We start from the raw sequence: 20,831 nt of genomic DNA, 5'->3' as shown, positions 1-20,831 counted from the left end.
GGGAACTGACCCGGGGAAGAGTCAGGCGGCTGCATATGCGACTGTGAAAGCAGATTCAGGTTGATCTGATCCTGCAGTCGCGACTGTTCCAGCTGCCTCTTCGCTGCCTCCGAAGACATATGCTGTGACAACAAAATTAATATAATTCATTGAGAAACATCGAACGAAATTAGACAAAAATCAAAGATATTTGTAGGACTATTCTCAGTCACGTGACTATCTAGTTAGTTACCTGTTTCTGCATATGGTGTTGATGAAAGAGACGCTGCTTCATAAGCGCTTGCAGCTGCGAGTGCTGGTCGAGCAGCTGCATCGCCAGCAGGTCTGGTGCCACCAGCGGCAGTGGGGATCGCGGCCCGGCGCCGCTGGATGGCGACACCGGTGCCGGGCTAGAGTGCGCCGACCCCCCAGCAGGCGAAGTCGGCGCTGATGCCTATGAAAGATTAATTGAATATTATCAAAAAAAATAAGTACCTTTCTGTTGGTTACAAAAGATAACTAGCAGGATTCAAGCAAATTCTTGTCTTCCAAGGGCAGTATTCTAAGCCAAGACATTTTGGTGTATGTACTCCTATAACTATGAAGTTATTGAGAATGAAGGTAGGTGGATAATAGAAGACACAGAAGTACTCATTACCCTGGCGAGTGAGAGGGGCTCATGGTCGCGCGGCGGAGATGCGCGGCGCGGAGGGGAACTGCGCCGCCGCCGGCGGGCTGGGTCGCCCCACCTGCCCGACTCCTCTCTGAAACATGAAAAAACTAATCTCTTACCGCTTTCTTTATTTCGTGATTATGTCAAATAATCTATGACCGTCCTAATTAGTCAGACTGCAGAATGTCAAAATATTTTTTCAAATGCGTTTAGCTCCTAAGCAGGGAAGTAAGAACCATTATGGGGAGTCCGGGTACGAAAATCAGTCTGGTCCTCAGTAGTTCATCCAACGGTTGGCGCTCATAAAGGCCCCATGGCCGGACGTCCCGGACCCAAGGCCAATCAAGGTTTCCCGATTCTAAGGTAAAGATGGCCTTGTTCGTAAGATTAGTGCGTTCATACTCTTCAGCATAACTAGTATGTTTGTTATATGACTGACCGGTCCAGACAGCGGTCCAGCTCGAATGAGTTGAGTAGCGGCGGCTTGGCAGCACCGCCCGGGCTCGCGTTCAGTGCCGGCTCCGGACCCTGAGGGCAGAAAATAAAACGTGAAAACACAAATATAGATTTATAATATCGTTCATGGAAACCAAGATTAAAGACATTTGAATATGCCATTGGAGGATGTGGAAAAAAATCAATGAAGTATGTATACTGTAGGTATCAAACGAATAAACGAATTTATAAGGTCTAAATTAATCCTTCCATAGATAAAAATAAGAGGTTCTTCAAACACTTATGTAATGGAACTAACTAGCAACTAAAAGTGCCTAATTTCTATGGTATTTTCGAGAAAAATCTACGAAACACAAGGGCAAGTATTGTATAACATATTTAAGTTCTCAACATACTGCGATGGACCATCTCGGTTCATTGGAATGATGATTAAACATTTTCAAGTCGTTAATATTTGTTTAGTTTAATAAAACAACAATTAGGCACGTAGCCGTTTGTTAAAATAAAGCGACGGACTTAGCACACATATACATATAGTGCTAAGCGAAGTTTTATGACTTCACATACCACCAAAAATACTAATCTAAACATTTAGTTCCGTATCATCTCATAAATACAAAGTTTATTTTACCATATTAAACTTTAAATCGCTGAAATAACGAAGTGACCGTTGCTCATAGACATACGCAATTGCATATGCGTTGCCTACCTTTAATCGACGGAGGAGAGGTTTCACAGAAAGAAAATATTTTCCCTTTCCATGCATCCTCTCATCTTTAAAGTCCACTTCCACAGTCGCATCCTTTCCTTATAAGAAAAAGGGTGGAAAGGGAAAGAGGACTAAATTAGGCCATCGCGACGCACACTCATCAGACGAATCGCGGAATTGCCTCAACTTTTGGTCGTGGTATTTCACCGGACGAGCCGGGACAATTCGTGCGAAGATGTTAAAGCGGGCTCTACCACTGTTAAATCACTGATTTAAATACAGCCTTGTCTCTTTAAAAATTTTGATTCATATAGCGTATATAATAAAAAAAGAAATATTAGGCGTCTATGAAATACAGACGAAAAGATGTAGCAGCTAAACAGCAGCCGCATCTAGTTATCTGAGTAAAACACCATCAATTATTACGTAAGTACGCCTCTTTCAAAAACATCTATTAATTATAAGCCTTCATTTTCATTAAAGAAAAAAATCTAATGCTCTAGAAAAAGCAATTATTTTGAAAATTTTATTTATTTACCCTGAGTAGGGTTTCCGATAGGTGACGGTCGTAAAAAATTAAACCAAAACATTAACTTTTAAAAAGCATAGGTGGTGATAAATAAAAGAAATTGTTGTATAAAATGGGTCCCATATTTGTGTCTCCAAAAATAAAAAGTTGGCAAAAAATTGATTTCACATGAACTGAATTCAATTGCAATTACACTCTTCATTTGACAAAATAGCGCGTTACATATGAACGAAGATGGATATGTTAAAATAACACGAATAGATAAGATACGAAAAGATATGAGTTATTAGGATTTGATATATAAACATACTATCCTACGCATTGGCATATGACAAGGAATTTTAGATGCGTTTTTGTTTATGAGGTAAGGGAGCAAACGGGCAAAAGAAACAGCGAAGTAATCCCTGCCCTTGAACATTCACAAGAGGACCAACACCAAAGTGAATGCAAATGCGTTATAGGCCTTTGAGAAAGAAGTATACTTCTTAAAGGATCCTAAGGAATGACGGATATTGTACGTCAGGTCCAGCCCCGGATGAGAAATGAGTCCGGACATACAGACTTAATGCACGGGAGGTACACCGGCAATAATCAACGGGGAAATAAAACCACCTAATCCTGGTTAACAACTTATGAATCTAATTCTTCCAATATCTGATATTTGAGCCTAACTGCCTGGCTAAGCATCACACGGGTAATATATGTGTGTGTTGTGGTAAACGACTTTAATGCAACTACCGAGTGTGCATTACATGCCCCTCAGTCTTCTAGACTTCCTGCTTGCGGTGGATTTTGCACAGATATAAAATTAGCATAGGATGAAACAGATGGAATAAGATTGCTATTGCATAGTTTAACTGTTAAAATATTATTAAGAGTTCGCAGCATGGAACCCTGATCGTACTAATCGCGTGTTATTATAGTCGGTCCGCTAGCCCCGCAAATATGTTTACAAAATGAGGTCACCTAACACCGCCGGGAGATGTGTTTTGATAAATAACGTGTCGTTGTATAAACACTACGACGTTTATAACAAGTGTCCAATGTAAACTGCGTTATGTACATTATTTTTATATAACATCCTCATTTAATGATTGCATTTCAATGCAATAGTTACGTCTTAGATTGTTTAGTCACCCAGCAGAGCTAAGCAAGGACTCGCATTACGGATCTTTGTTCAATTTTTAGGGTTCCGTACCTCATAGGAAAAAAACGGAACCCTTATAGGATCACTTTGTTGTCCGTCCATCTGTCTGTCAAGACCCTTTTTCTCTAAAACTCCTGAAGGTATCAAGCTGGAATTTATATCAAACACTGAAGGCTGCGGTTGCTAGGTACTGCGAAAAAATAAAACTTCTAAGCCAACGCAATCAAAAGATACAACCGTTAATGTCGCAAATTTTCGACATTCGCAAGGGAATTAAAACCTACAGGGTACTTCCTGTGAACTTAGAATCTTGAAATTTGGCACGAAGCAACGTCGTAAAGCACAGATAAAGGAAAATTGCGAAAACCGTATTTTTTTTTATAATCTTCTTACTTAATTGTGACTTCCCATTGCTAATTTCGATTACCCAAGGATATTATCAACATATCCTCTTAGAAAATGGTTTCAATAATGTTTTGTTAAGGTTGTTTCGAAAGTAAAAATCATTCTAACATCTGTAATAATCAAGTAGATGAATTGTCAATCCAAATAAAATACAAAGAAGGTACTAAAAAATCAAATAAAGAAAAATAGAGTCCTCATGTAACACATTTGATGTGATCCGTTTGTCCTTGCATTTAGCTATAATTCGATTTTTAATCATGGCACAGTTGGTAGCTCTGTTTTCAATCCGTATTATTCCACTTTTATAAATAAGCTGTCGCCCGAAGCTACATTCGCGCGGATTTAAAAGTAACCTAATAAGTAGCCTATGTGTTCTTCCAAACTATATCCTACTTTCAAATTTCAGCGAGATCTGTTGAGTCGTTCTGGATATACTTTCAAACAAACATCCATCCATCTAAACATCGCATTTATAATATTAGTAAGATTGCAAATGCCACAAAATTCAAGTATCAAAAAGCAGAGTACTTTCCAAGGTACGAAAGATGTTGTACATAAAGAAATCTAATCTAAATATACAAGGATATACTTTCTATTATATATAATATATAAAGATATATATAAAAGTAAGTCGTGTTAGTTACACTCTTTATTACTCAAGAACGGCTTTACCGATATGTCTGAAAATTGGTAAGGAGGTAGCTTAGAGCCAGGAGACGGACATAGGATACTATTTATTATTTTTTTTTCGAATTTATGCCTTGAAGAGCGGCTTTTTATTAAACTTACTAATATTATAAATGCGAATGTTTAAACGTATGTGATGTGGATGGATGCATGAGTGTTTGAAGATATATCTAGAACGGCTGAACGGATCTTGATTAAATTTGACATACGTATAGAACATAGTCTGAAAGAACACATAGTCTACACTAATTAAGTTTTTTTATATATCCACGCGGACAGAGTCGCGGGCGACAGCTAGTAGAAGTTATAAAAATTCCTTCCGATGTAAAATATATGTACAATTGATATATTTCCGCAGTGCAAGCATTAATTTATGTAAGTAAGAATCACGAGCGCTCTCTAACAGGTCACGTACCCACAACGCATACGTGATGTTTACCAATAATAATTATTTATTGTTGTTTTAATTGATTAATGTATAAACGGCATGAGGTCATGCTTTTTGCGAATCTAAAGGAACAATTGTTTTGATTTAATTGATTTATAGCCAATAATCTTACTATCACTCTGTTTCTCAAACCAATATGTCTGTAAACATATTCCCGTAAGGATACGAGCATGAGCACGTTAAAAGAAACATATCGTCATCAACTATGTTTTAAATGTTTGGTAGAATCTTTGGGTAACATAAATACGTATATCTTTGCATCCTAGGCCTATGTTAACCTACGGATTATCCGCCCTGGCATTAGTACTAATTATTCTCTTCCGATCATTTACATTTTGTTTTTCAATTAATAAATAAACACTTGACTACCATCCCTCATGATACTAAGTAGTGATGCGAGCATTAATTTTGTTATTATCTTAGACAGTCCTGTTTAAATATAAGACTTAACCTAAATGTAGTTCAGTGTAATGTATGCACAAATTAATTTGAAACTGGTTGAGTACCTGGATGATCTAATCCTCAATCGCTACGAAAATTCGATCCTTCTATTAAGTACAAGCTATATTGGGACTTAATATCACGACTGTCCTGAGACAAGCCGACAGGTCGGTGTGGAGACAGCTGATCCTTGCATCCGTAAAGGCAAATCAACACGAGCACGACCTTCAGTAATGAAGTATGCGAATAAGAAGATGATGAAAATTCACTGACGGTTTCGAAATTACTTGGTACTAGCTGTCGCTCGCGACTTCGTCCGCGCGAAATTAAAAAAAAACTGTTGATCGCAGCGTAATGTTATATACCCCAAAGCCTTTGTCTGTAAATGGAATATCCAACAAAAAAAGAACTTTTCAAATCAGACCAGTAGTTCTTGAGATTAACGCGTTTAAACAAACAAACGAACAAACTCTTCCGCTTTATAATATTAAGTATGTATTACGTTTAAAAAGACGCGTGAGTACTATAATAACTTTATTTTTAGCAAATATGTAACTATGAGGACAATTCTCATCTCTAAAATGACTGTTTCTCATCTTTAAAGTGTTAGAGATTAGATGACAGATGCATATCCTTTAATTTGGCAGAGGAGAGGATGTACAGAAAAAGGATATTTCCCTTTGCTATACATATCATTATTAGAGAGTGTGGCAGGGTAAAGGACTAAAATCAGTCGCTTACACTCCTCGAAATTCTATTAACGCCTATCTGTATGGTCATGATATTGCAATGGTCAAAAGAGCCGTGCAGTTAAATCTGTTGGTAACTCTACCATAGTTAGAAATTCTTTAAAAACCCTTACCTGTCTTACAGCGTACAGCATGTCTTCTTTTTCTTTGTAAATTCTTCACTCAATTGATGGTCACTGTTTTAACCTTCGGTTAAACTAACGTTCGGTTAAGTTAAACTCGTAGTTAACTATCAGTCAGATTAATTAACGATATACTTATATTTAAGTTATTAGTTATTTGCATTCTTAGGTGAAATTATTTTTATTTTATTTTATTCTGAAAATTTATTTGGAACTACAGTCGTTGTCTATTTTGTCGTCGCATTTGAATTACAAAATAATATTTGCAAATTCAATAGAAGCTGAGTGCGTAGAAATCAAATTATAATTTGAGCTGTTCATAATTTATTTTAATAGTTTATGTATTTTTATAAAAGTAATCACAGCGATTTATTTTAAAAACTGGCTATCGCCCCCGAATTAAAAAAAAACTTAAGCAGCCTGTAATGTGTTCTTCCAGACTGTGTTCTAAGTCCGTACCAAATTACATCAAGATCAAAAGATGTTCTGAATATACCTTCCAATATACATCCATCCATTCATCTTAACTTTCATATTTGTCATAGTAAAGTTATTAATTTTATAGTAACATTTTATAATAAGAAAAACCTTCTTGGAGATTTAAATGATAAATTAACAAAAATATTTTTACTTCAATATAATTTAAATGAAAGATGATAGTTTCTTTACCAGCTAAAAAGACTTTTAAAAGCTTATATAAATAATATTTTTTTTTTATATAATATTATAAGGTGACAAACGAGCGAGCGGCTACGTGAAATCGTTGAAATAACGAAGTGACCGTTGCCTACCTTTAATCGACGGAGGAGAGGATGCAGAGAAAGATAATATTTTCCCTTACCATGCATCCTCTCATACAGAAAGTCCACTTCCACTTCCCATCATTTCCTTATAAGGAAAAGGGTGGGAAGTGAAAGAGGACTTAATTAGGCCTCCGGGACGCACACTCATTAGACGAAACGCGAAAATTATATTTAAATTATCGTAAATATAAAACTTGCTATTGATTGCTCATCAAAAAGTACGCTTCTGATTCACAATATTAATAAGTAAATACTTTCTATTTGAATAAAAACGTAATATAAATCTTAAAAAAGTAAAACATAAAACAAGACTATGTTATTTGTGTTAAATGTTGAAAAATTAACATCATATAATATTATAAAGACTAACATTTGCATAAACAGTTAAATGTTGAATAATAATAATTCATTGGCATATTCCAAGAATGGTAGAATACGTAGCGTACTGAAAATACGATTTGTGGATCTTTGTCCCCTGAAAAGCACCAGGCGTGCCCACTTTTCAGCGGCAGCGGCGAGATCAAAGGCCTTACAGGCCGCGCCGGCCAATAGCGAGACGCCGCTGAACAGAGGCACGCCCACCCGCTGTTAAGAGACCGCCGCCCGTTTGATGTACGCCGACATTTTAATACAAGCTTAGTATTAACGTTTTATTGTTAAATGTACTGTAAATTATTGTTATGAGTTACAGAGCTTTTGTATGCTTATATCTTGAATATTCAATTGAAAGTTTAGTTTTTACTGAAAAATTTGAAAGCTGAAACATTGATTGTTTTATAGTAATACAGTATCGTAAATTTAAATATCTGTTTTAAAGATTATTTTATTAGATAAACTAGCTGTTTCACGCGAAAAAATCTTAATTACCAATTAAGATTTTTTCTAAGCCTTAAGCCTATGTGTTCTTCCAGAGTATGTTCTACATCTATGCCAAATTTCATCAAAATTCGTTAAGCCGTTCCGGAGATACTTTCAAACATCCATCAATCTAAACATTCGCATTTATTAAATAAGATGTAAGATTTTCACGATTGACGATTTGAAGATTGCAACAATGAAAAAACTGCAAAGACTTTACCAGGAATTCATATTAAGTGGATTAAGACAGTTTTCTATATGCTTTTATAAGAGAAAATTAATTTAACAGTTTTTAATACTTACTATAGATAAGACACTTAAGTATAGTGTCCAAAGTAATAACGAATATAAAAAAAGAATCTTTTTTTTTATATCATAAGGTGACAAACGAGCGAGCGGCCACCTGTAATCGCTGAAATAGCGAAGTGACCGTTGCCCATAGACATACGCAATTGCATATGCGTTGCCTACCTTTAATCGACAGAGGAGAGGATGCACGGAAAGAAAATATTCCTTCCCATGCATCCTCTCATCCGGAAAGTCCACTTCCACTTCCCATCCTTTCCTTATAAGGAAAAGGGTGAAAAGGGAAAGTGGACTAAATTAGGCCTCCGGGACGCACACTCATCAGACGAAACGCGGAATTGCTTCCACTTCACGCCTGTCTCACTCACTCACGTTTCTATAAATTTTGAGAGCATTGTGACAGCACTCAATTTTCTGTTTCAATTGTACTAAAAATTAAAAGGTAACAAGTATCAAGAAAGTTCAGTAAATACGGCATCGGCAATATTAAGCTCAAAATTTGTTAATCTTGCTACACAAATAATGTAACACACCAATTTGTGGATGGACGTGAATGTCACTGTTTATAATTTTTCAATAATAATCAAAAAAAAAAACTTAACTGAATTTTTGCAACTGAAACATTCGTAATCGGTCGACAGGCGAGCAAACAATCGGGTGAATTGCTTACTGTGAATATTAACATTTAAAAACTTACAGTATTTAGAAATTAACAATTTAAATTAGCGAAAAAAAGTATTAACGTCCAATTATTCTATGGTCTCCGATCCTACACGTAAGCAGAAATCCTATATCCTTAATCGCTTCACTTTAGAAATAAATCAAATCATATGTTAAACACATCATCAGCTCACTATACGTCCCTACTGAGGGGCTCGGAGCCTACCCTAAGTTAAGGGTGATTAGGCCATAGTCAACCACGCTGGCCAACTGCGGGTTGGTTGACTTCACACATATCTTTGAATTTCTTCTCAGATATGTGTAGGTTGCATCACGATGTTTTCCTTCACCGTAAAAATGTCAGATAAATGTACATATGTAAATCGGAAAATCGAAAAACACATTGGTACATGGCGGGATTCGAACATAGGACCTGCAGATTGCAAATCAAGTGCTTGACCACTGAGCCACCGACGCTGTGTTAAACTCAACAGAATTATAATTTTCAGAATCACTTTTCATTATGGTAGACAAGCGTCACTTTGTGATTTTACGTTTGCAAAAAAAGTGAGAAATTAAAAGATTTACAAACATGATACAATCTTACGTGTCTGTGTAATAACTAGTCTATTTTGAAAATGGAATAGCATCACTATTCAACACCACGAAAGCATATCAGTCGGACAAATTATAATTGGCTAGCGTTGTTGACTATGGCCTAATCACCCTTAACTTGGGTAGTCTCCGAGCCCCTCAATGGATGTATAGTGAGCTGATGATGCAATTATAATAAGACAGAATGGAATGTATTAATAAGCGTTTGTGACCCTTAAACTCACATTAAACTAAACTAAACTACCAATAGTACCATTTTACGTCTGTTAAAGCGCTTGCACTTTTTAAACAATTCATAACAATACTATAACTAGCTTACCACCGCTACTCCATCCGCGTGTTATTAAAAAAACATAATTAGTAACCTATCTGTTCTCCCAGATTATGTTCTACATCTATGCCAAATTTCAGCAGTCCATGCAGCCGTTCTGGAGATATCTTCTAAGAAACATACGCATTTATAATATTAGTAAGATGAGCTGTTTGTCGCTACTCCGTCTGTGCGGAATTAAAAAAAATAGTACCCTAGCCCTTTAGGAGATACATTTTAACCATCCATTCATCTAAACTTTCGCATTTATAATATTAGTAAGATTTAGCGTGTCTTGTGAGGCTATTTAAGATTTCAAATACAAGTGACATAATTAAAAATATAAACACCAATCCAAAAGTATTAATTCTATGTCGCATAGACAAACAATACAGACTATTTTAGGTACAATGTTTCTGATATTATCATGAAATAAAAACAATACATATGACGACATTGTCTGACCAAATTTGGCATCGAACTGGACCGACATCTAAACAAAACCACTGACCCACTTATACTGAGACACTGACCGATTCATAGTTAATTTTTTTTTTAATTAATGTGTCCAAAACTGTAGGATCATATGTTTTCAGCCAGTGTTCATTAAGTTTGGCAGAAAATATAAAAAAAAATATAATAATTAAAAAAAAAAGTTTCGAATTATGAAAAGATTAACAAGATTATGAATTTCAATTTGGAATAATCCAGAGACAACTGATTTGGTTTTTGCTATACTTTTATTAATTATCTTTTAACATAGCTTAGATTTTACTAAGATATGATTTCCTTAACCATACGTGGGTGTTATATCACGAATTTTAGTAAATTTTTTCGCATTATTGCATTCAAAAATGATTAATTTTAATATGTAAGAAAATTTAAATTTTGTCTCCATCAAGGTTGTGTAAAATTCGTAAAATTTAATAATAAATATTTTAATTTTTTAATAAGTCCTATGAAAATCGTTTAAATTATTTTATATCTGTGTGTAATTAATTCAGAAGCAAGTTTTACGCAAACGTGAAAGAAATAAATTTAGTTACATTATAAGCATTTTAAAATATATTTTCACAAAAAAAAAATCGTTATAAAAGGCATTTTTAGACGGTTAAATTATTTTTTTTTTATTAAAAAATCCAGTATAGTTATGGCGATAAGAAATATTTTTAAAAAAATACGAAAATACCACAAAAGCCATATATTAATATTCTTAAATATTCTGTGCAAAAAATATACATTTGACAGTTATTTTCCCGCCAAAGTCTCTTATCAGCTGTGTTGGCGGGCGCTGTACAGCGGGCGCGATTGGTCCCGCTGATGAGCGACGCCGCCATTGGTCAGTAGCACAACAGCGCCGCGACATGTGCTTATAAGTTACAATGTGCCAAAACTAAACTTTTTACGCGGCCAGTTTTAAATTATGAAACTATTAAATACAGTGAATGTAAAGTTCTATTTTTAAAATTAATTGTGGATTTTTTTTTGTAATTGGACGTTCGGAAATAATGATAAAATAGCGAATTTAAATAATGGTTTGAATAGTTATTTTTAATTTTATTTTAATGGATTAATATTGAAAGCCATTTTCATTCAAAGAAATATTTATCATTTTTAATTAAGCAGTTGTTTTTTTAAAAAATAAATATAGCTTACTTACGGTACATTGAATGCTTATACCACTGAATAACACGATTGCATTTTAATTGATAAAAATATTCAAAATAATTTGTTTTATTTCATACCGTGAAGGTTTTTCCGTAAAAAGTTTGAATTCCAAAAAGTTACGTCACACACAGCTCTCGAATTAAAAATAAAAATTAAAAATAACCAACAACGACAAAATAGAACAACACTGAAAAGCGACTTAAAGTACCACTTATAAGCTCCGCCCAGCTTGCAGTCGGATGCAACTTATTTACAATGCAGCAAGTTGCATTTAATCGCGAAACTAGATTTTTTAAATTTCCTTCCTCCACTAACATAAATTTAAATTTCGAACCGAGGCATATTTAAACTGTATTTAAAATATTTGCTTGGATAACGCGCGTCTAAACAATATACAACAGCCTTCGCCGCGGCGGCAACAACAATGCTAGGGCGAAATAAGCAAGAAATATTTAACTACCGAAGCGGGGAGGGGCGGCCCCGGCCCTCAGTATTGGCGCTACGCCTGTGGTAGTTATAGTTTACGTGATACACAGCTCAAATACAAATAATATAAACATCGCGACTGAGCATGCGCCCTCCGACTAGACAGAGACGCAACGACCCACCCGAAACCCTCACCACGGAATATCTGCAACACTAAACCATCCATTTCACTATACATTAATATATTAATATTAAAAATATTGTAACATTAATCGACTTCATAAATCGAATTTATTTTTATAGATTAATTTGCATATTTTTGACAGCGCGCCGGCCGACCCGGAAGTGTAGAGCGCATGCGCGGAACGAGCGAGCGAAAATGTTATTGACGATGCAAAATATTTATTTTTTCTCTCACAGACTCACGTTCTTGCTTTAACGGATAGCGCGGCCATTTTGAATTTAAAAAATAAATAAATTCCATTTTTGAAATTGTTGTTATCGTTTTAAAAATCACTGTACAAATATTGAAAATATTATTATAAGAAAAAATGTTTAAGGTGACAAAGATTGCATAAAGATATGGAAGTTTCTTACGTATTACTAAAATAAGATAAAAACAATCATTTTTCTAACAAACCCAGAGGGAGTTACATCAGATTTATTTCAATTATAATCCGATACGAGTGATTTGCGCATGCGTACGGCTGCATCTACACCGTAACGTAATCAAAATATATTTAAAAGGCATAGACAAAAAAAGATGCGAACGTGTTATTAAATGAACATTTATATTACTGCTTTCCATTCTTTTCCTTGTATTTTTATTTACTATCACCCTTAAAGTTTTAAAACAGCGTTTAAATTATTGAAATAAAAAGTTTTAAGTAATAAAAACTGTGAACTATCCAATATGAGTCGCCAGCGAATCCGTCCGTGCGGAATAAAAAACACTATTTCTACATCTATACCAAATTTCAGCGAGGTATATACAGCCATTCTGAAGATACCTTCAACATCCATCCATCCAAACATTCGCATTTATAATACAGAATAAAGTATGAGCGTCGGTGGCTCAGGGGTCAAGTACTTGACTTGTAATCTGCAAATCCTGGGTTCGAACCCACCATGTGCTAATGTGTTTTGTGAATTCCGATTTACATATGTACACATATCCGACGTTCTTATGGTAAAGGAAAACATCGTGATGCACTGACGTGACTTCACAGTCAACCAACCCGCACTTGGCCGGCGTAGTTGACTATGGCCTAGTCACCCCTAACTTAGGGTAGGCTCCGACCCTCGGTGGGGACGTATAGTGAGCTGATGATGATATTTCAGCTTATTATCCTTTCTTATATTTCTTTCTTTTTAATACGAATAAAATCTTGATTGCCAGTTCATTTCTGATCAATTCATATTACGACGTTTATAAAAAATGTGAGTAAAGACAACTGATGAGATAGTTATAAAATTCTTGTGCATATTTATAAACATAACTTACCTATTATTGTGGTTAACATATCCGACTGTTTGGTATATTTCCTGGCACTGTTTAGTAATTATATAAAATACTGATTGATCTCTTAATATTATACAATTTTATTCATTGGTAGCAATCTTACTAATCTTATTAATATTATAAATGCGAATGTTTAGATGGATGAATGTTTGTTTGAAGATATCTCCAGGCTGAACGGATCTCGCTGAAATTTGGCTTACATATAGAACATAGTCTGGAAGAAAACATAGGCTACTGATAATCTTTTATTTTCAATGCCGCGCGGATGTAGTCGCGAGCAACAGCTAGTTTCAAATATAAACAACCTCTCCTATATTTATTAAAAGTTTAGTTTTTTACTTAGTTCTCAGACAGCTACGATGATATTTAAGCTCGCTACACACCTTCTGTTGAACTGCACAGTTACTGTGCAGTCGAACTGTGCAATTAAATAGTACATTTTTAGGCAAAAGGGTCAATAAGTTGAACTGTCCAGTTCTTAGTTTTACCTATTGTGTTTAGCTGGCTTTAGCACTAAATGTTCCTAAGTCCCTAATTCTCTTATTGACTTGACCTTGAAAAACTTATATGACATGACATAAGTGTTTACAGGTCCAAGACTGTAGCAGTCATATCTTGTCTTGTGTCATTTTCTGTACACAAAAAAAGGTTTTATATGTTTTCTGACATAACTAGCCTCTATAACTCTGATACCGGAGAAGATAATTTTGTCAGACTATAAATGTTTAGGTTTATAAAGGTCAAGGTTGCGGGAGTGCACTGGATGCGGGCGGCACAGGACCGGGCATTGTGGCAATCGATGGGGGAGGCCTACGTCCAGCAGTGGACAAGTTTACGCTGAGTATGATGATGATGATGATAAAGGTTTTTAGTGTGAAGTGAAAATATCAATAATTATAATGTTCGTTTCCGAATAACGGTGTGACAGACGGTCTTGCAGACTGGTAGGCCATTGACATTTTTATTGGGCGTTGATTTAGCAGCTATCGATTGGGACGCAACTACTCATCTGAGAGAAATTTAAATTTAGTACCGATTTGAGATGTTCGCATCATAACGTGATGGATTACAATTTACATATTCGCATGAATATTGTAGAAAACCTTACTAAAACATACGAAATACGCTTTATATTAATCTTTATTAATTCATGTTCTTATTAATTTATTTTATAATTAAATACTAGCTGCTTATTATGCCTTAAAAGTGTTTGGAAAAACTATTTTTTTGTTTCTTTTCTTTTTATAAAATTGATCACGATTTATCGTATATTGTTGTTTATTTCGGTCTTCATAATATTAATAATAAATACAAAAATATCGTGTTTTCAAACATCTTATTTTAGGGTTGTCGGAAATAATTTTCTTTAAAAAAAAACATAATGCAATCGTAAATCTCCTGACCTATAAAAGTACCAACGAATTCAATCGATACATAAGAAGCATAATGGCGCAGACTAGTATAAAAATATTAATTAAAAAAGGAAACTAGAGTATAATAGCATGATGAGCGCTGGGCGGGACTCCGCCCCTGTAGAGCGACGCCCAGCCACGCTTTACAGTGACCGCCTTCTAAAAATTATACAAGAGCTAGCTATTTTAAAACGCATAGCAATATTAAAACGGATTTTTTTAATTTATATCTTTGCTGCCATACTAGCCAATTTATTTATCTTGTAATAAGATATTATATTACACTAAAAAGTTTTTAATTGCCAATAATTTTTTTTTATATCAACTTCCACTTCCCATTCTTACCAGAAAAAGGGTGGGAAGAGACAGAGGACTAAAATTTAGCCTCCGGGACGCACACTCATCAGACTGTACGCGGAATTACTTCCATTTGACGCCTGTCTTCTGTGTGGTCGTGGTATTTCACCGGGTGAGCCGGGACAATTCGTGCGAGGATGTTAAAGCTGGCTCTACCACTGATGATTGATGAATTCCAAATACATGATAAACGTGCATGTAATATTTTGTAAAGGTCTTTTGTCATATCTGTATCGCTATCTCTCTTATTCTCTATGAACAAAATAGAGAAATGGTTTTATAAAAGTAATAATTTAAATTTACTCCTACATATTTTGGATGGAATTGCGAAGGTTTATGTCCTGCATTTGGCAGACAAAGATTGGTGATGATGATGGTGATGCTATTATTGAGTTTCAATAGTAGTATACATTAGAAAAAGATTTATATGGGCAATACAAAGATAAAGCTTTGATTTTGGGTAGGAAATGGAAATGCCCACAAAAGATCAGATAAAATGAACCCTTTTAACACCAAAATGTTCTTTGATCGTCGTCGATAGTAAACTTTAAGGAAATTAAATGTCTGTAAGTAAAATATTTTACCAAATATATCTACATATGTGTTTCAGTAAAGGCTTAAAGGTTTAAACAAAATGAAATCGTACAGTTCTAAATTTAGCTTCAATAATAGCTATAATAAGCCAGGCCTAATTGATTACAACGTCCGATTCTAGTATTTTTTTAATATTCCTTGCAGTTACTTACAACTGGTATTTCGTGGTTTAAAATTATATATTTTTTAAAGAAAATCCATCTTTTAAATCACTAGCTCTTGTACTATACTCGTTAATGGCGCAGAAACGTAATAACTCCCCAGTCTAGGTGGAACAATAAAAGCCGTACCGCTACCTACCTATATCTAGATCTAGACTCGCGAAGTAACTTCGTACCTCGTAATATTGAGTAGGTGGATAGTTAACGCCTCACAACTTCGCCTGCTCGGGAAATTATTTTACTTTGGAAATTTATGCACTTTTTGCACAACGCAGACGGATTTTAATAATATATATTAAGAGTTGATACAACTTGAATTAATTTACTCAAAATTATTATATTGTTTAAAGTTTTTAGTATAGTGTTTAACAGTGGTAGAGCACGCTTTAACATCTTTGCACGAAATCGACGGTTCGCCCTATGAAATACCACGACCATATAGAAGACAGGCGTCAAGTGGAAGCAATTCCGCGTTTCATCTGAAGAGTGTGCGTCCCGGAGGCCTAATTTTTGTCCTCTTTCCTTTCCCACTGTTTTTCTTATAATGAGAAAATAGGAAGTGTATTTTACGAATGAGAGGATGCATGGGAAGGGAAAATATTCCCTTTCTGTCCATTCCATCCACCATTGATTAAAGGACGCATATGCAATTGCATATGGGCAACGGTCACTTTGCTATTTTAGCGATTTCAAATGGCCACTCGCTTGTTTGCAACCATATGATATAAAAAAAATTAGCATCTTTCAAGACCACAACACAATCTTTTCTACACAGCATCCATCTGTATTTTCTTTGGCTATTTCTTTCTAGACGCCAGTTTTAACTAAATATTTGGCAAACCGATACTTACTTATTTCCCTTATCATAATAAAAATTATGTCAAGGAGACTAAATGCAAGTAATACGCACATAATAAACATAACTATGTAATCAAGAAGTTTGTGACCGCTTATTCTGCTTTTCATCTAACTAATATTATAAATGCGCATGTTTAGATTGATGTTTGCTTGAAGGTATCTCCATAGCTGCATGGATTTCGCTGAAATTTCGTATAGATGTAGAACATAGTCTGGGAGAACACATGTGCTACTATTTTTTTTTTAATTCCGCGCGGACAGTGCCGCGAGCGGCAGCTAACATGTCAGACCGTAAATAGGGTTGTTCCATATTTTTGAAATATCGATATCGATTTTATTATTGTGATACATCTAGTGCAAGATGTAATTTCTCTCTTTGTATTTTTTTAATACCAAGGACCTTGATTTCTTTTCGTAAACTATTTTTCCATAATAATTTTATTCATTTTTAATAATTTTTCTTTATTATTGGTACAGATATATTAAACTCCAATAATTATTCATTTATTGGATTATTCAAATTAAATATACATAAAAAATCACAATAACTGAAAAAAAATGTCTTGACAGACAAACGGACGGACAACAAAGTGATCCATTAAGAGTTCCGTTTTTTTCCTTTCGAGGTACGGAACCCTAAAAAGGTTAAATTGGATTATAAAGAAAAGCAAAATCTACTTTAATCTCAATATATTTAATGTATAATTTTAATATCTACTATAAAATAATCTATATATTAAAAAAAAAACTTAATAAGTAGCCTATGCGATCTTCCAGACTATATTCTACATCTGTGACAAACTTCATCAAGATCCGTTGAGCCGTTCCGGAGATATCTTCAAACAAACATCCAACTATCCATCCATCCATTTATAATATTAGTAAGAAGTAAGATTAAAATAATAGCCCATCCTTACCCAATATTTAATCTGCAACCACTAATAAAGTATGAAGTTTTTATTGACCCTTTGGTAGATTGTAATAGCGTGTCAGTATCTTGTGATGTTCCAAGCAGATTTTTTACGATATCCAAAGGTTTGAAAACAGTTTTATTGCTTTGTAACGATAGGATTGTGTAATAAATATTAAAGTACTGTAGATTTTTTGCAAATATCATCATCATAAGCTCACTATAGGTCCCCATCGAGGGGCTCGACGTCTACATATAGTCAATGCTGGCCCAGTGCGGGCTGACTTCACACATATCTTTGAATTTCATCTCAGATATGTGCAGGTTGCATCACGATGTTTTCCTTCATCGTAAGAACGTCGGATAAATGTGCATGTGTAAATTGGAAAAACACATTGTGGGTTTCGAACCCAGGACCTGCAGATTGCAAGTCAAGTGCTTGACCGTTGAGCCACCGACGCTCGAAATTTTAACGTACTGTAGATTTTTTGCAAATATAGTCAAATATTATACCCTCAATCTTCATAATTCGAGGGGGAAAAAAGTTGCGTAATATTGCGACATAAACGGTTGTATCTTTTAATTACGTTGGTATAGAAGTTTTATATTTTCACAGCACCAAGGGACAGCAAACCTGAATATTTGACATAAATTCCAGCTTGATACATTCACGCGTTCCTGAGAAAAAGGGTCTTAACAGACAGACAGACAGACGGACAACAAAGTGATCATGTAAGGGTTCCATTTTTTACCTTTCGAGATACGGAAACCTAAAATCCAAATAATTTTGTTATGGTTTCGTTATCCGCATGCAGCACGCAGTGTTCTAATATGGATACATTGCGTGAAAGTTGACCATGATTAGGAAATAATGACGAATAATATGACGAAAATCTTGTCCCTTAGTGTAGGACTAAGTGACAAGCAGATGATGAGACATAAGTCAAACAATCCTCCGCCCTTTTAATACGTATTAGGGCTTTAAAGTAACGCTAAGTTTTTGACACTATCATTCCAAATTAAACAATAAATTGATTACTTTAAGGTCCATTTTTAATCATAGATATATTGTCAAAAAATAAAACAAGAATTTGAGAGGTTAAGTAGGCTTAAAGTACAATATAAGGACGTTATCATCCTTTAAGTAAATGAGGGTAGTTTGTTTCTCAAAAGTATTAAAAATATTACAGCGAGAATCAAGCAGACATTATTATTTGTGTGACAAGACTTTAGATATGAGTGTGGGTATATTGGTAGGGTAGGTATAAAAAAGAAGATCGAACATTACATAAGAAAGGCGAACACATGCTGTGCCACAATTAAAGCGGGTAGATAGCAATAGAAAAGAATGGTAATTTTTGACATGTTTTACCAAATCATATGTACTTTTAGACCATTATTAGTGAGAATCATTAGGCGCGAATGACGTGCTTTCGTTACAAAGTCCAGTGTCAGAATGAATAGTGAGGGGACATAAACGTCGACATTTTATTAAGGCTAGTGTGTTGAGTCAATACACTGCCACATTTTGGAATTGTCTTCCTAACAATACATCACTTGGTATATCCTCCAATTATCAATCATCATCATCAGCTCACTATACGTCCCCACCGAGGGGCTCAGAGCCTACCCTAAGTTAAGGCTGATTAGTCCATAATCAACCACGCGGGCCAAGTGCGGGTTGGTTGACTTCACACATATCTTTGAATTTCTTTTCAGATATCTGCAAGTTGCATCACGATGTTTTCCTTCACCGTAAAACATCAGATAAATGTACATATGTAAATCGGAAATCGAAAAACACATTGGTACATGGCGGGATTCGAACCTAGGACCTGCAGATTGCAAGTGCTTGACCCCTGAGCCACCGACGCTCTAATTATTAATAGAGTTATTGTAATCTTATTAAAAATAAGTAATATTCATGTGAAATAAAAAAATGTATTACTTACCAGTACAGGTAGCTGCACCATTGGTCTCTGGAAATAAAGACAAATAATTATATAATATATGTATATGTTACTTATATAATAAATGCAAATGTTTGGATGGATGGATGGATGTTTGTTAGAAGGTGTCTCGACAAAGGCTGCATGGATCTTGCTGGTATTTGGCATAGATGTAGAACATAGTCAGGAAGAAGTTTTTTTTTTCTTAATCCTACGTGGACGGAGTCGCGGGCGACAGCTAGTTTAGTTAGCCAGTTCTTAGTCTCCATGTGTAGAAATACTTAAGCAAAACAATGTCAAAAGTTTACGTAAGCAAAATATTTATAGTGCAAGCAAAGAAAAAATCGCTTAAATTATTTTTTTTAAATTTTATTTTTGATATCTTTTAACATCATAAACCATCTTTGATATTCCCTAAACGTCTTAATAAAGTTTCGTTAAAATCTTTTTATTAGTTTAGCACCACAGAGTGAACATAAATTGTTTTTAGGGTTCCGTAACTCATAGGAAAAAAACGGAACCCTTATAGGATTACTTTGTTGTCCGTCCGTCCGTCTGTCAAGACCCCTTTTTATATAAATACTGTACATAAAAGATCTCTTAAAAGATAAAATTGTTTATACACACGTCATGTTTTATACATAATAATATCAAGTACAAAATGAATGAACCAAATTTTTCCTTGACCGCATCATTATCGAGTTTTTGATAACATTGAACATTTTTAACAAACTTCGTATTAGCGAATTTATTATTCTACACGCATTTACAAGGACTTCATCTAAATTAGAATAAGACGTTTTTCTTAATCGTAGGAAATCCAAGCTACACATCTACGAAAATCTTTGTTATTTTCTTATAAGGAATGAATGAAAGGGGAAGAGGATTTGAACCGGGAGATGACATATACGAAAGGGAAATATTATTTTTCTGTGCATTCCCTTGTCCGTTAATTAAAGGTACAACACATCTGCAATTGCGGATGTCTATGGGCAATCGCTTCGCTATCTCGACAAGACCGCTTGCTTGTTTGCCACCTTAAATAAGTCAACCAACCCTCTAAACCAGCATGTGTAA

The 20,831-nt window shown here is 34.8% G+C and overlaps 1 protein-coding gene across 1 annotated transcript in view; it reads right to left on the bottom strand.

The window, feature by feature from the left end:
• FoxP (forkhead box transcription factor P) overlaps positions 1-20,831 on the bottom strand; it is a 64,712-nt gene that overhangs the window by 9,238 nt on the left and 34,643 nt on the right. The window contains exons 3-7 of the mRNA XM_013313336.1: positions 19,758-19,784; positions 1,092-1,180; positions 638-743; positions 233-433; positions 11-122 (exon numbers count right to left, since the gene is read on the bottom strand). Of these exons, the coding sequence (XP_013168790.1) occupies positions 11-122; positions 233-433; positions 638-743; positions 1,092-1,180; positions 19,758-19,784 (535 nt within the window). The remainder of the gene's footprint in view (positions 1-10; positions 123-232; positions 434-637; positions 744-1,091; positions 1,181-19,757; positions 19,785-20,831) is intronic.

The sequence above is a fragment of the Papilio xuthus genome, unplaced genomic scaffold (genome assembly GCF_000836235.2).
Source record: "Papilio xuthus unplaced genomic scaffold, Pxut_1.1 DF827570.1, whole genome shotgun sequence".
Classification (NCBI taxonomy): Eukaryota; Metazoa; Arthropoda; class Insecta; order Lepidoptera; family Papilionidae; genus Papilio; species Papilio xuthus.
This window is presented reverse-complemented; position numbering and strand designations above follow the sequence as displayed.